Source organism: Hylobates moloch, unplaced genomic scaffold, assembly GCF_009828535.3.
Source record: "Hylobates moloch isolate HMO894 unplaced genomic scaffold, HMol_V3 SCAFFOLD_3, whole genome shotgun sequence".
Taxonomy (NCBI): domain Eukaryota; kingdom Metazoa; phylum Chordata; class Mammalia; order Primates; family Hylobatidae; genus Hylobates; species Hylobates moloch.
Genome location: NW_026652278.1, coordinates 100,354,517 through 100,369,927, shown reverse-complemented (window position 1 = coordinate 100,369,927; position 15,411 = coordinate 100,354,517). Strand labels below are relative to the sequence as shown.

The following is a 15,411-nucleotide window of genomic DNA, read 5'->3' as shown; positions in this document are numbered from 1 at the left end:
TGTGTTAGCCAGGATGGTCTCGATCTCCTGACCTCTTGTTCCACCCGCCTCGGTCTCCCAAAGTGCTGGGATTAGAGGCATGAGCCACTGCGCCCGGCCCAAATATGGGTTCTTAAATATCCAGAGTTTTAAGAAATAGTTGATTAAATATAAGAACAACCCATTTAATTGGTAGAAGAGAAAAAGTCTGGAAGACTATGAAATCTGTTACTCTAAAGGACTTTCAAGCCGTGAAATAATTATTTTTCTAGTTTTAAAGTTTAACTCTTTTTCTATTATAAAAATATTTATTCACTTGGAAATTATAAAAAATAATGATCAACCAAAAGAAGAACAATTCTAATCACCCACAATCTTAATGCTCAGAGTTATTAATTGATAACATTTTGGTATATATCTTTGTTGTAAAACATATATGTTAAATATTTTTCCTGTTTTCTAATAAATGTATACCAAATACCCTACACTGTGTTTTGACTTATATTTCAAAATTCTTTAAATATACTTCTGTAGCACTATTCTTACTGGCTGCCTATTATGTACATGTATTCAAGGTTTACTAGAAATGCAGCTTTGATTTCTGATGGTTAAATAATTTACTTGCCAGAAGGTAGGGTGATTGACAGGTGATTTTTAAAGGTGCTGTGTAGATCCTACCTAGATTTTACTTGTGAGCTAACAAGCTGATTCTTGACTATTTTATGGATGCTGCTGGAGGACATAAGCCTCCTAGATCAGAGAGAAAGGACTTAATTAATCTAGAGCTTCAAGTCTGTCTGTGTTAGTTCCCACTTTTGCCCAAGTCCCATGGGGGAAATGCAAAGAGCCCATAATGGACACTTGCACACGAATGGGTTGCATTACAGGAGGAGAATTGTGAACTCAGAGATTCACTGCCTTTACATTAAGCAGAAGGAAACCTCCTCTTTGTCTGGGGGGAGACATTACCTCATCCCTCGAGGTTGATCGCTGCCAAACACAACCCTAGAAATGGTCCAAGTGGCTAAGTCAGGACTTGACATTCTTGGCATATCCAGCAAGACCATGATGGGAAGCTCAGGGCCCATGGCAGATTGCTTCTCCCAACAGGTCCATTTTGCTATATGACTCATTCATTGGTGCTTCTGGACAGATTTCTTCTCTTGCTGTGACTCTGTCAGTCTATTCCTCCCCTTTTTAAACTGAATCATAAGATAGAATAGTGGTGCCCAACGTTTTTGGCACCTGGGACTAGTTTTTGAGGAAGACAATTTTTCCATCGATGGTGGGGGAAGGGCGATGGTTTCAGGATGAAACTGTTCCACCTCAGATCATCAGGAATTAGGGTCTCATAAGGATCATGCAACCTAGATCCCTCACATATGCAGTTCACAATAGTGTTTGTGCTCCTATGAGAATCTAATGCCACCGCTGATCTGACAGGAAGTGAAGCTCAGGTGGTGGTGCTCACTCACCTGCTGCCCACCTCCTGCCGTGCTGCCTTGGTTCCTAACAGGTCATGGACTCGTACCGGCCCATGACCCAGGGATTGAGGGACTCCTGGGATACAGCATAAGGTTATATTTACTACTAGGTTGACTTTATATGATTCTACTTAAATAATCATAAAGGTATAGCTGGCAGAACAAGCAGGTTTTGGGGTTGATTAGTGGGCTTTGTGTTTTCATTTATAAGATCTTTAAGGACTCAGATAACAATGTAAATACTACCTTTCCTAATTAATATTCTCTGTTGGTTAGCTACTTTTGATACTATTTCACTCTTATGCTATCATTAAGACAACTACGTACTTTATGCCTAGTGGTTTGGTAAAGATAAAATGAGGTAATATATGTCAAAAGTTCTTTGAAAACTGGAAAGAGCTAAACACTTGTAGGAATTTAAAATATAATGTTTACCACATGGTATATTCAACTGTGCACAGCAGGGTTTATAGAATGTGTTTGCTTTGTTCATTAGTCACATAGCTTATTATTGGCCAGGGTTAGTAACCATTTTTGTTTCAATTGATTTTTCACATTTTAATATGCTAATAATGACAATTTTGCATCTCTAGCAAACATACAGAGATTATTTTTTCCTGCTTTTACTTTAATTTTAGCAAATGTTGCATTTAGAAATGGAAAGTTTTGAAAAAAGAAAACTTTGTCTCAATTACCTACAGTGCTGTAATTGAAAGAAGGAGAAAACACGTTTTAAAAGTTGATTGACAACTAAAGAAATGATGGCATTCAAGAGGCTTTTGTAAAAGAATAAACAAAATTTGCATCCTGTACATCTTATATTGGTATATATGATATTCTTCTACCAACCATCTCATCACCAGAACCACTGTTCTCAGCATGAGATTCTTTGGTCCTGTGTGAATCTCTGTGTGTGTTTGTGTGTGTGTATTAGAATTGAGAAGTAAAAGAATAAAGAGAAGCATTGGAAACTGTGTCACATGGTGCTGGCAGCAAGAATATCTCAGCATTTCCTGATCACATGGTGGCCTCTACAAACTGTCAAATTTGGTAGGTCCCAAACCTGCTTTCACCTGAATTAACCTGCAAACCCACTAGAGCATGGGTTTGGGATTACTTGGAGACTGTACAGGAGAGCAGGTCACTTCCTGTTTTTTTTTTGTATTTTTAGTAGAGATGGGGTTTCACCATATTGGCCAGGCTAGTCTTGAACTCCTGACCTCTGATCCGCCTGCCTCGGCCTCCCAAAATGCTGGGATTACAGGTGTGAGCCACTGTGCCCAGCCACTTCCTGTTTTCTTTAGGCAGTTCTCTTTTATGTGTAATATGTAAATTGTATGGAATATGGTTTTCTACCTCCTTTATTCTTCTTTTTGACTGCTGTTAGATCTGTGTACAACTCTATCTCTTCCTCGTATAAGACAAACCTTTAAATGATCTGTGTCCTCTTACTGGATTGCCTATTCTTCAATACCCTCATCATGGCACTATGCCACATCAGAGGGCTGAACAGAATACAGAGCAACAGTGGTAATTCAGTGCTCAATGCATTTTGTGTAAATGAATGAATAAATTGTATCTTTACTTCTGTTTTTTTTTTCTTCCCACTAAACCAGAATCTTTTAAAGAGTGATATCCTATGCTTTGCATCTGCACTACCACCTAGCAAAGGGCCTTACATGTAGTAGGGACACACACACAAAATCTATTTTACAATCTATTTTATAACTGAAAAGTGTTACAGATAAAAGAAATATTAGTTAACTGTTGATATTATATTTTTATTTTTATCTTTGGCTCCAAAATCCTATCTGGTTTCTGGTGTCTTGACCCCGGCTTTGTTTACTCAGTGGCTTGTGACTTAAGTCTTAGTTGTGTTAGAGGAAAAGTTAGCCTTATCCTCAAATAACCTAGATTATCTGCTTATATTTGCTAAGTAAGCAGCCACCAAGTACTTTGGTACTAAGGTCATGCCTAATTGTGGTAGATTTGCCAAATATTTTCTCTGTCATTAAAGCCCTGGGAGAACTGTGTTCTTGGTGCTCTTGTACTTTTCGTAGTTCTGGGCTTGAGCTAAATGATAGAGATGCAGGGTGTTTTTGTGAGCAATGTTTTCTTAGTATGAGAGGCCCCAGATAAGGAAGAAACCCAAAGATGACTTCAGCTAAAACTTAAAAGTCATGAAATTATGAATTTAGAATCTTCAGTTACACAGTGACAAAAAGGAAATCACTCTTCTTCCATTCTCAAAAAAGTCTCTTGTTTCCCTTGAACCCACCCCATTTACAACTAGCCTGTGCAGTGTATTCTTCTATTGACATGCTATTTTGTTTGTAAGTAATTTTGCTTAAATAGTTGCTAGACACCTCGTTATTTTGCATTTTATTCACACAAGTCTGCTTTAAAAATCTCTTAATGTTGCTACATATACAACCAATCCATTTCTCTACTGCTGAATAGTGTGTATTCTGTGCCCCTTTATGAATGAGTGAGGATTTCTATGAAAGAGAAACCCAAAAGCAGGATTTCTGGGTCATAGGGAGGGGTAAACTCCATTTTACTAAATATTGTAAGATTACTTTCTAGACAGGGTGCATCAGTTTCCAGACCCACCAGCAGGGTTCCTGTAGCCTCACATTCCTGCCAACACTTGGCATTATACAGCTTTCTGAATATTTTTTTTGCCAGTCTAATAAATGTGTAGTGATATCTCATTATTGTTTTAATTTGCATTCCTGATTACCAATGTGCTTAAGCATTTCTTCATATGCTTGTGGGCCTATTTGGTTTACTTTTTTTGTAAACTGTTTATATTCCTTTGCCTACTTCCTATTATAATTGCTATATTTTGTTGACTTGCAAGAAATCTTGGTGTATTCATGACATTATATCCTTGTAAATTTTAGACATTGCAAAATCATCCAATATGTCATCTTTCAGTTAACTTTGTCCATAATGTCCTCCCTTGAAAACTAGAATTTTGGCTGGGTGTGGTGGCTCAGACCTGTAATCCCAGCACTTTGGGAGGCCGAGGCGGGCAGATCACGAGGTCAGGATATTGAGACCATCCTGGCCAACATGGTGAAACCCCATCTCTACTAAAAATACAAAAAATAGTGGGGCATGGTGGTGGGCGCCTGTAGTCCCAGCTACTCCGGAGACTGAGGCAGGAGAATCGCTTGAATCAGGGAGTCGGAGGTTGCAGTGAACTGGGATCGTGCCACCGCACTCCAGTCTGGCGACAGAGGGAGACTCCGTCTCAAGAAAAAAGAAAAAGAAAAGAAAAGAAAAGAAAACCAGAATTTAAAAAAATTTCTGATGTTTTTTACTTAATCAAAATTTTGCCTTGTGGTTTATGCTTTTGGGTTTTGTTTTTTGTCTCAGTGTGTTTTGTGCCACTATAACGATACCTGAGACTAGGTAATTTATAATGATTAAAATCATTAGACATTTATTTGGCTCACAATAGATGATTAGAAGTTTATTTGACTCACAGTTCCTGAGTCCAGGAAGTCCATTGTTGGGAGGCCACGCCTGGTGAAGGTCTTGTTGCTGTGTCATCTTGTGGCAGGAGTGAAAGGACAAAAGAGCCTACTCGTGCACAGGAAAAAGGCATGGGGGGAGCACATGCACAAGAGGAGGCCAAATTTGCTTTTATAGCAAACCCACTCCCTTAATAACCACATTAATCCATTCATGAGGGCAGAGCCCTTACGACCAATCACCTCTTATAGGTCCCATCTCTTAACACCGTTGCACTGGGGATGAAGTTCCTAACACATGAACTCTGGGGGACACATTTAAGCCATAGCATTTAGGAAGCCTTCTGACACCCTGTCACAAAAATATTCTCTTATGTTATCAACTACTAACTTTATAATTCTACCTTTTGCAGTCAAGTTGTTAACATTTGGAATATACCTGTGTGCATGGTATTGGGTAGTGATCCAGTTATTATATTTATCCATTAGTGGCCCAAGTTCCTAATACTACCTTCCTTTATCATACATGTAAGTGCCTCATATCCATATGTCTGTCTCTGAGCTATTTTGTTCCATGGCTTCCCATGTCTGCCACAATTGGGTAGTATGTCCTAATATTTTGTTGGGCAAGTCCTCTTTTTCTTTTTCACAACTGACTTTTATTATTCTACTTAAACTTAAGCTATTTCTCAAAAATTCATACAGAATTTTGGTAGGTTGTGCATTAATTTTATACTTTCATTTGATGAGAATTGACATTTTTATTACAATGAATTATCCCCTTTTAGAGAATGGCATGTGTGTCAGTCCATTTTGCGCTACTATAAAGAAATACCTGAGACTGGGTAATTTATAAAGAAAAGAGGTTTAACTGGCTCACAGTTCTGCAGGCTGTACAGGAAGCATGGCAGCATCTGCTTCTGGGGAAGCTTCAGGGAGCTTTTACTCATGATGAAAGGCAAAGTGTGAGCAGGCGTCTTACATGGCAGGAGTAAGGGGGGGTGTGCTACACACTTTTGGACAACCAGAACTTACGAGAACATACTCACCATCACAAGAACAGCACTGAGGGGATGGTGCTAAGCCATTCATGATCCAATCACCTCCCACCAGGCCCCACCTCCAACACTGGGGATTACAATTTGACACGAGATTTAGGTGGGAACACAGATCCAAACCATATCAGTATGTTTCTCCATTTATTCAGATCATTTATTGTTCTTCATTAAGAGTTTTCAAAATTTTTCCATAGAGGTTTTGTGTATTCTTACTTAACTACTAGAGAATTTAGTTTTTTGGTGTTTTTTTTTGAGATGAGTCTTGCTTTGTTGCCCAGGCTAGAGTGCAGTGGCGCCATCTCGGCTCACTGCAACTTCTGCCTCCTGGGTTCAAGCGATTCTCTTGCCTCAGCCTCCCAAGTAGCTGGGAGTACAGGCGCCCACCACCATGTCCAGGTAATTTTTGTATTTTTATTAAAGACGGAGTTTCACCGTATTAGCCAGGCTGGTCTCGAACTCCTGACCTTGTGATCCGCCCGCCTTGGCCTCCCAAAGTGCTGGGATTATAGGCGTGAGCCACGGTGCCTGGCCTGTAGGTTTTGTTACTATTTTAAATGTTGTCTTTTTAGTTACAATTTTTTTACTGGAGATTGTTGTAAAGAAATGCTAATGCTTTTTGTTCTTTGATCTGGTATCCAGCAACCTTGCTGAACTTTCTTATTCTCATATTTATCTGCTGATTTTAAATGATCATATCATGTACAAATAAAGACAAATTAATATCTTCACTTCTGATCTTTACATCTTATCTTTCTTTTTCAGTTTTTTTGGTTCTTATAGAATTAGTCAAAATTTCAGTGCTCTGTTACATAGCATCAGTGATACAGTAAGCATTCTTGCCTTAAAGGGAACATCTTAAAAAAAATTTCTCCCTTAAGAGTAGTGTTGCTCGAGGCAAGCTTTGCCAATTTAAGAAAGTTTCCTTCTATTTGTAGTTTGCCATTAAAAATAATTTAGTTGTTGAACTTTGTAAAATGCCTCTTTAGTTTGATTAAAATAATTTTTTCTCATTTCTTTTATTTTGAATTTTTTGATATATTTTTCTAGTGCTAAAACAACCTTTCATTCTGATCTATATTCCACTATATCATGACATATAATTATTTTAATATATTTAAACATTTGTTTAGCCCGTATTTCCTTTAAGACTCTTAAATCTATATGCGTAGTTAAAATGTGGCTGCATTTTTTTTTTATTGCCCTCGTGGTTTGGAATAAAAATCATGTGATGTGAACTGGGTGGGTTTTTTTTTCTTTTTGTTTGTGAAAACATAAAAACAGAATTGTTCCTTAAAAGTCAGGTAGAATTCGTATATAAAGCCATCTAGGCCTGAAGTTTTCAGGGAAGTGAATGATTTGAATTTTTTATGCTTTATTGCACTATTAATGTTTTTTCTTCCTTTTGGGGCCAACTGGCATTTTATATTGTCTATCAACTTATCCTTTTAATCCTTCTCTTTTAGTTTTTCAAAATTTGTTAGAGAACAATTTATCCTAATACTGCTTTTTAAACATTCCTTTTTATCTCTTCATTCTGCATATTATTTGCAGATTTTCTGTTTATTTGCATATTGTCTCTTTAATTCTTGAGTCTCCATTATTATTACTATTTTTTTTCTTTTGAGATGGAGTCTCGCTCTTTCGCCCAGGCTGGAGTGCAGTGGCGCGATCTCGGCTCACTGCAAGCTCTGCCTCCCAGGTTCACGCCATTCTCCTGCATCAGCCTCCCAAGTAGCTGGGACTACAGGTGCCGGCCACCATGCCCGGCTAATTTTTTGTATTTTTAGTAGAGATGGGGTTTCACCGTGTTAGCCAGGATGGTCTTGATCTCCTGACCTCATAATCCGCCGGCCTCGGCCTCCTAAAGTGCTGGGATTACAGGCGTGAGCCACCACGCCTGGCCTAGTCTCCCTTATTTATTTATTTATGTTTTAAAAAACTGGTTTTTTATAACTAGAAAGTTTTTAAAACTATTTTAAAATACTTTTAGACTTTCAGAAGATTAGTAAAGCTAGAAAAGAAAGTTTCTATATACTCTTTACGCAGCTTCCTGTAATAATACATCTTACATAACCATGGCAAAATTATCAAAAGTAAGGAGCTAATATTCACTAAACTACAGGCTTCATTCAGGTTTCCTGTTTTTCCACTAATGTCCCTTTTCTGTTCCAGGATATAAATCAGGATACCATATATTATAGTATGAATTGTGTTCTCCAAAAATTGATATGTTGCACTCCTAACCTCCAATATCTCAGAATGTGATTGTATTTGGTGATAGGATCTTTAAAGAAGTTAAAATGAGGTCAGTTAGGGTGGGTCCTAATCCAGCATGACTGATGTCCTTATAAGCAATGAGGAGACAGACATGCACAGAGGTGTAAGACCATGTGAAGACACAAGGTCAAGTCAAGGAGAGAAGCTCAGAAGAAAGCAACTCTGCTGACTCCTTTATGTTAAACTTCTAGCTTAAAGAATGGTGAGAAAATAAAAGTTCTGTTGTTTAAATCACCCAGTCTGAGATACTTGTTTATGGCAGCCTTAACAAACTAATACACCATATTTTATTTGCTTGTTGTGTTTCCGTAGAAAGTTTTATTTCAAATTCAGCAGTCCTGCCTTTTTATATTTCTTCTAAATTTTGTTAAAAATCTAAGCGGTTCCATAGCAACATTATTTACAAGAGCCAAAAAGGGGAAGGAACTCAGCGGGCCCACCGCAGATGAATGGCTAAACAAAATGTGGTGTATATATAAAATGGAATCTTGTTAAGCCTTAAAAAGGAAGAAAATTCTGACACATGCTACAACATGGATGAACCTCAGGGACATTATACTAAGTGAAATAAGCCAGTCATGAAAAGGCAAATACTGTATGATTCCACATACATGAGGAACCTAGAGGAGTTAAATTCATAGAGACAGAAAGTAGAAAGGTAGTTCTAATCCAAGAGCTTGGCAGAGTTGGGGAATAGGGATTTGTCACTTAAAGAGAACAGAGTTTCAGTTTTGCAAGATGAAAAGAGTTCTCAAGATTGGTTGCACAATAATATGTATGAACTCAATACTACAAAAGCGTACATTAAAAATGGTTAAGATGGTAAATTGTGTTATGTATATTTTACCATAATTAAAAAGCCAAAACATGGCTGGGCATAGTGGCTCATGCCTGCAATCCTAGCACTTTGGGAGGCTGAGGCAGGTGGTTCACCTGAGGTCAGGAGTTCCAGACCAGCCTGGCCAACATAGTGAAACCCAGTCTCTACTAAAAATACAAAAATTAGCAGGGCGTGGTGGTGCACACCTGTAGTCCCAGCTACTCAGGAGGCTGAGGCAAGAGAATCACTTGAGCCGGGGAGGTGGAGGTTGCAGTGGGCTGAGATCGTGCCACTGTACTCCAGCCTGGGTGACAGAGACTCTGTCTCAAAAAGCCAAAACACAAAACCACAAACCAGCTCCTTCTTTAGTCCATGTCTGTCTTTTTATGTTTATCAGCTGCAGCTAGAAAGAGCCAAGTGTAGTACTTTCTGCATTTGTCTAGAAGCTTCCTCAGCTGGATCTACAAATTCACTTGTTCACAGGCGACGGTGCTGTCAAACTTTCTACCTACTATATAACAAAAGTCCCTTTTGTTCCTGCCTCCAATAACATTTTCTTCATTCTCCTTCAAAACTCACCAACAAATTCCCACTTTCATTAACCATCACTGAGGCCCTTTTAGCTTTTGCTTGTTCCCAAGGCCACTGGCATAGATTTTAGAGTTTTGATTATGGCAGCAATCCGTTTCCAGGCACCGGATTCTGTTCTGGTTGTCTATTGTTAGAAGTGAATGACTGATGGCAGCTGATCTACAGGCACCTGTTTTCATCAATTTCAGCACAACTTCTACCTTGATATCCCATCAATGTTGACTACATATGCTGTTACTGTCCATTTTTTTTGTAGTGATGGAGCAGAAAAATTACTGTCCAAGGTAACACGGGGAGGGAAGAAAAGCAGAATTTCAAGTCTTTCCATCAATCTATCCAGTCTCTCTTTCTATCCATTCCTCCATAGCAGTTTATGACATTTTCAATTTGCTTGGGTATTTTTTTGAGGGAGGAGGATGCCAGTTTAGCTGCTCCTTGCTTCTCTCATGTCTGCAATTCTTCCGAAGTTAATTTTGGGTGTGGGCTGATTTAGGAGCTGAGGAAAACTGTTAAAAAAGATATAGACCATGGAAATTTTAGTGGGGAAAACATATTGAAAATCAAATATTATAATATAGCGTGCTAATTGATGTGAAGAAGGTAAGCACAGTGCATTATGGGAGTATAAGGGACTCTCTTCCATATCAGACTTGGAGTTCATGGGAGGCTTTAGAAAGTGGCCAGGTAGGAGTTATAATGTAAGGCATAGTTTAGGCAAAGGGACTTCAGCTATAAAGGCATCTGTGAAAGAATGGTTTGAGATATCATGAATTTTTTAGGACCCTAAATGTAGTTCTGAATTGTCTAGAACAAGGAATATATGCGTGAGAGTGGTTGGAGAAGTTAGAATTAGGAGGGCCCTGTTATGTCATTCCAAGGAACTTGGATTTTATTCTTCAGGAAAGTGAGCAATATTGATTTCCAGTAGGGAATTGTCAGGATCGGGTTTATATGTTTCAAATATTACATAGAAAGCAGTGTATGATTCTTGGGCTTCAGCAACCCTTACTTGCATGGGAACTTTCTAAAATCCTGGAATGGGTACTAGAAATGAGTTTTGTGGTCAACTGTTTTTGTAAAATTTGCAAAAATAAAATGTTTTGAATGCAATGTCTCTTTCTGGTATAATGGGCCTCCGTTACACTTTTCCTAGGCTGTGGGCAGTTTTGCAAACTGGTTAAGAGGAAGTTTAGGATTTTTTCAGTCTGGGTTTAGCAATATATATTAAAGTTGTTTGTGGTCACTTCTGCGTATAGTGAAGTTACTGGTCATTCTTGTATCGAAATGGCTTCTGGTAATACTCTTAATGCCCATGGTGCCTACCCATCCAACAGTTATCACCCAAAGACCTAGGGCCAAAGGTCATCTCGTCACATAAATGTGTATTCATGATTTTGTTTTTCTTAAAGAAGTCCCCTAAACCATATAAACTTCAAGAGCTACAAACCAGGATCTTTACTTGGAGCAATGCCAAACAGGACCCAAGAGTATGCTATTAAATTTTTTTAACCCGTGAAAGATGAGGGCCTGAAGCAAGGCATTGGCCATGCATATGGAAGAGAAGAGTCAAGATACAAGAAGCACAAAGGGAGTCCAACCTATGGCACTTGGCCATTGCTTTGACTTGGAGGTCCATTCACAGAGAAAGACCAGTAGGGAAATCGTGTTTGATGGGCTGAATCCTGCTTCGGGCTTGTTGTTCTATTGATGAACAAATAGAGGAAAATGCTGGTCTGCAGTGTAGCTAAGCACCCAGGTGTTTAGGGGATCCTATTTGCTATATTTTCCATTCTCTGGAGGCCACTACAGGCTTTTTTTTTGGCCCTCACTTTCCTGTCCTGAGGCCATGAAACAGCAGCCAGCTTTTCACTCTCAGAATTTCCCAGGAGCCCTCAACCCGAGATGCCCACTCAGGGGATACAGGGCACAGGTGCGATGGGGCTGTCACCTGGCCTGGTCTGCGACGGGACACCTGGTCCTTAGGTGTTGGATCTTTGAGTCCCTTTCAGCAGGATGCTCTTCCCCACAAAGAGAGGGTTTTCTTTCTGTTATATCCCCCAAACCTCCGCTTCTCCCTGACAGGAAGTCTACAGGCGCCTTCCCCAGGGTTCTGTAAGTCTCTGGGCACCTAGGCTTAGGCTGTAATGAAGAAGGCTCATTGTTGATTTCCCAGCTGGGAAACATAGCTCATTATCTTCCACGGTTTTGCGCAAGCCTGGAATGCTTCACGAGCTGTGCTTGAGGTCTGCGGTGACTTTTCAGTTTCCATGTACGAACTTGGAATGAAGGGTGAAAGCTTTCAGTCAGTTGAACTGCCTTTTTCTGAAGTCAGTTTTCTCCAGGGAAGGAAATGACCACAGTAATTGCAGCTTTTTATTTTCCAGGTTAGCCGATGTTTGAGTAAGCTGGAAGATTTGAGATTTCCACTGTCTGGGAACTGGACTGCTATGGCAGGATTGTTGAGAAAAACTTGACCTCGTTAGAACCAACAATTGTGGAACGAGTAGAAATGCATATTGATTAGTTTGCCAATTACAAATACTTTCTAAATAAGATATTCAAGAAGGATAACCAAAATGTAGTGGACAACAGTAGTCCAATGAGAAGCTTTATGATACTGGTGATTTAGAGTGTGCTTATAAACCTGCTCTAATTATACCTTGAAGTGTGTTGAGTCAGAAATTTCACCTCAGTGAGACTTATCTTGACCACCCTTTAAAAAAATTAAAAAAATTTTCTATTTCATCCCCTTTATCTGCTGGAAGTTGTTTTCTCCATGGAACTTATTTTTTTTTGTAAAATATAGTATAATTTAATCATTTATTTTACCTATTTTTCTATCCCACACTAGAATTAAGCTCTATGAAGGCAGGATTTTATGTTCCTACTTACTGATGCATTTCAAAAAGCAAGAACAATTCTGGCACGTAGTAAGCACTCACTGAGTATCTACTGAATCAGTGAAACAAAGTTATTTCCAAAGAGCATAAAGTAGAACCAGAAGTGGGCTTACATGAATAGATTAACTTTGGTGGGACATAGTTCGATTGAAAGTTCTAGTAGTGAAAGCAGTCAGTAAGTCAACAAATGGTTATTGAAGCCCTACTTTACTCCAAATGATAGCTTTCCAAATCCTCCAGAATTTAGCATCCACTGTCCATTAAACACTTTGGTCATTTTCAAAATGTCTTATGCTTTCTAGTGTTCCTTCAGGGTAGGTTTGCCTTTCTGTCGTGCATAGTGTATCTTACAGTGATATGTACATACCAGACGATAAATATTTGTTGAAAGAGGAAAGGCGTGAACTGGATTAAGGCATTAGGTTACTTGGAAATCCATTTATTTATCACATAAACATTTGTTTTATTGCATTATGGCCCACAACAGTAATATTTTGCAAAATGGGGTCTATATTTCTGAACGATCAGCGTGTTTTCTGTAACTTTTGTGTTTTCATTTCACTGATCATCTGGAAAATCAACTCAAACATATTCTGGATTATCTGGATAAACCAAACACTGGCAGGAGGTTTCAGTGTCCCTATTTATTTCTGTGTATCTTTTGAGCATGTAGGCACTAGGTAATGTAGTACTTTTCTCACAGGTTAAAGAAAAGAACAGAGGCAGACTGAAAAAAGAAATGATTTATTCACCCCAAAGGAAGCCCAAATGGCATTAAGCCATGCTGTTAGAATGCTTCACAGTAGTTTAAAAGGAGAAAAGAGATGAGAGAAATGAGTCATAAGATGTGTGGCAAAATAGGATTGCTGAACTAGCAGTCAGTACTATATTCCTGTTTTGAGAGGTGATTTTGTTTTGGCAAAGCATAATGGTTGGTTTTCTTAAATTAATGTTTTAAATTTGGTTTTTGTTGGTTTTATAGTTTTGTTTGCATTTAATTTGTAATTCTGTGGGATTCTTTGTAGCTACAGGAGCTATAAAATCAGGAATTTGAGCCTACTTTTATATGTATGAGTGATATCATAATGAAAAATTGTTTAAATTAGGGGTGTGGGACCTCGAAAATGTGTTTTTACTTTGAGTAGTTTGTAGTGGGATATATATACTTTACTTAAGTTTATGAAAAACTACGTTATAAAGCTTCAGGGCCCAGGATGCAGAATACTTATTTCAATAGAGTCCATGTGTGATAGTGCAGTGTTGGACAGATATTTCTGCGGCAACTGCTGCTAGTGGTGCTGGTGGTGGTGAAAAATAGAAAGGAGGGAATCTTAGGAAAATATAGAGAGAAAATTGGTTGGAGGAAGTGGAGGAATTTTAGACCAACTTGGAGCTTTCTTTGCAATTTAGCTTTTGACTGGCTCTGAATTTGTGAGTTGTCTTTCTTAGTGACACTTCTCAAATGGCTAAGTGAAATGCAGTCTCTTCGTTTCCAGATTTAAAAGAAAAAAAATGTAGTCAGCATTTCTGTAGTGAGGCAAATCTCTGTTTAATGTGGAACACTGGGAGACCTAAAGAGCTGTTTAGAGTTATTAGAATGAGAGATCAGAGGAAAGAGATGCTTGTTTTCTGATACCGTCCTCCCTGCTCCTCAATCTTCCTAGCCCTGCAATGGGAAGTAGGAGTAGAAAGAAATGAACTGAAGGCTTTATTTTAATTTACTTTACTAGAAGGGGTTCTGAGAGCAAGTGTTATTTTAGAGTCACATTTTCTGCCATGTCTAGAGCAATATTGTCCGGGAGTTCAGGCAATCAACACATATTTATTGAGCACTTATTATGTACCAGGCATTATATAAGGAAGTGAAGACAGCTCCCTGCCTTTGGACTTACATAAAGCCAATACTTAATGATTTTCTTATACTGTGTGTCTTCTCTTGGTACACTTTAGTTGGATATGAGTAGGCAATTTGACAATTTTTGGCATGTTCTTTATGATAATTTTCTAATTTCAAGCTTAAAATACAGAGAAATCATAAATGTCCAGATTAATTTGTTCTTTTTATCCTTTTCTGTTTCTAGGGGTGCCATGAAAGTTGACATAAATGTTCAGAAAGTGGACATTGACCAATGCTCAAGTGATGGCTGGTTTTCAGGAACTCATAAATGTCACCTCAACAATTCAGAGGTAAGAGGATGAAAATAAAATCCTCTTTAAGCTCAGGAATACATTATTTTGAATATGTTATATTTGTTGGGTAAATGAACAAGAGGCATCTTACTAGGAAAAAAATCTATGTAGGTCTCAGTTCTGCCAAATGAACTAAAATAGGAGTAGAAAATAAAATTTGTGTAGAATAACTGTTCATTTGGGGACTGAAAGAAGGCCAAAACTACAATTACATCTGAAGTTTGAGTTTAGTCAAAGCCTGGCCCTATTCTTCAAAATGGGCTGGAAATTTAAAATAGTCCTGAGATGAGAAACCAGTCCCAGGAATGGTCAAACAAATTATCCTGATTGATTGATTGATTGATTGATTGATTGATTTGAGACGGAGTCTCACTCTGTCACCCAGGCTGCAGTGCAGTGGTGCGATCTCGGCTCACCGCAAGCTTCGCCTCCCGGGTTCACGCCATTCTCCTGCCCCAGCCTCCGGAGTAGCTGGGACTACAGGCGTCCGCCACCACGCCTGGCTAATTTTTTGTATTTTTTTTAGTAGAGACGGGGTTTCACCATGTTAGCCAGGATGATCTCAATCTCCTGACCTTGTGATCCGCCCGCCTCGGTCTCCCAAAGTGCTGGGATTATAGGCGTGAGCCA

The 15,411-nt window shown here is 38.7% G+C and overlaps 1 protein-coding gene across 1 annotated transcript in view; it reads left to right on the top strand.

Annotated features, from left to right (window-relative positions):
• GPR158 (G protein-coupled receptor 158) overlaps nucleotides 1-15,411 on the top strand; it is a 400,375-nt gene that overhangs the window by 31,436 nt on the left and 353,528 nt on the right. The window contains exon 2 of the mRNA XM_032144948.2: nucleotides 14,673-14,778. Within this exon, the coding sequence (XP_032000839.1) occupies nucleotides 14,673-14,778 (106 nt within the window). The remainder of the gene's footprint in view (nucleotides 1-14,672; nucleotides 14,779-15,411) is intronic.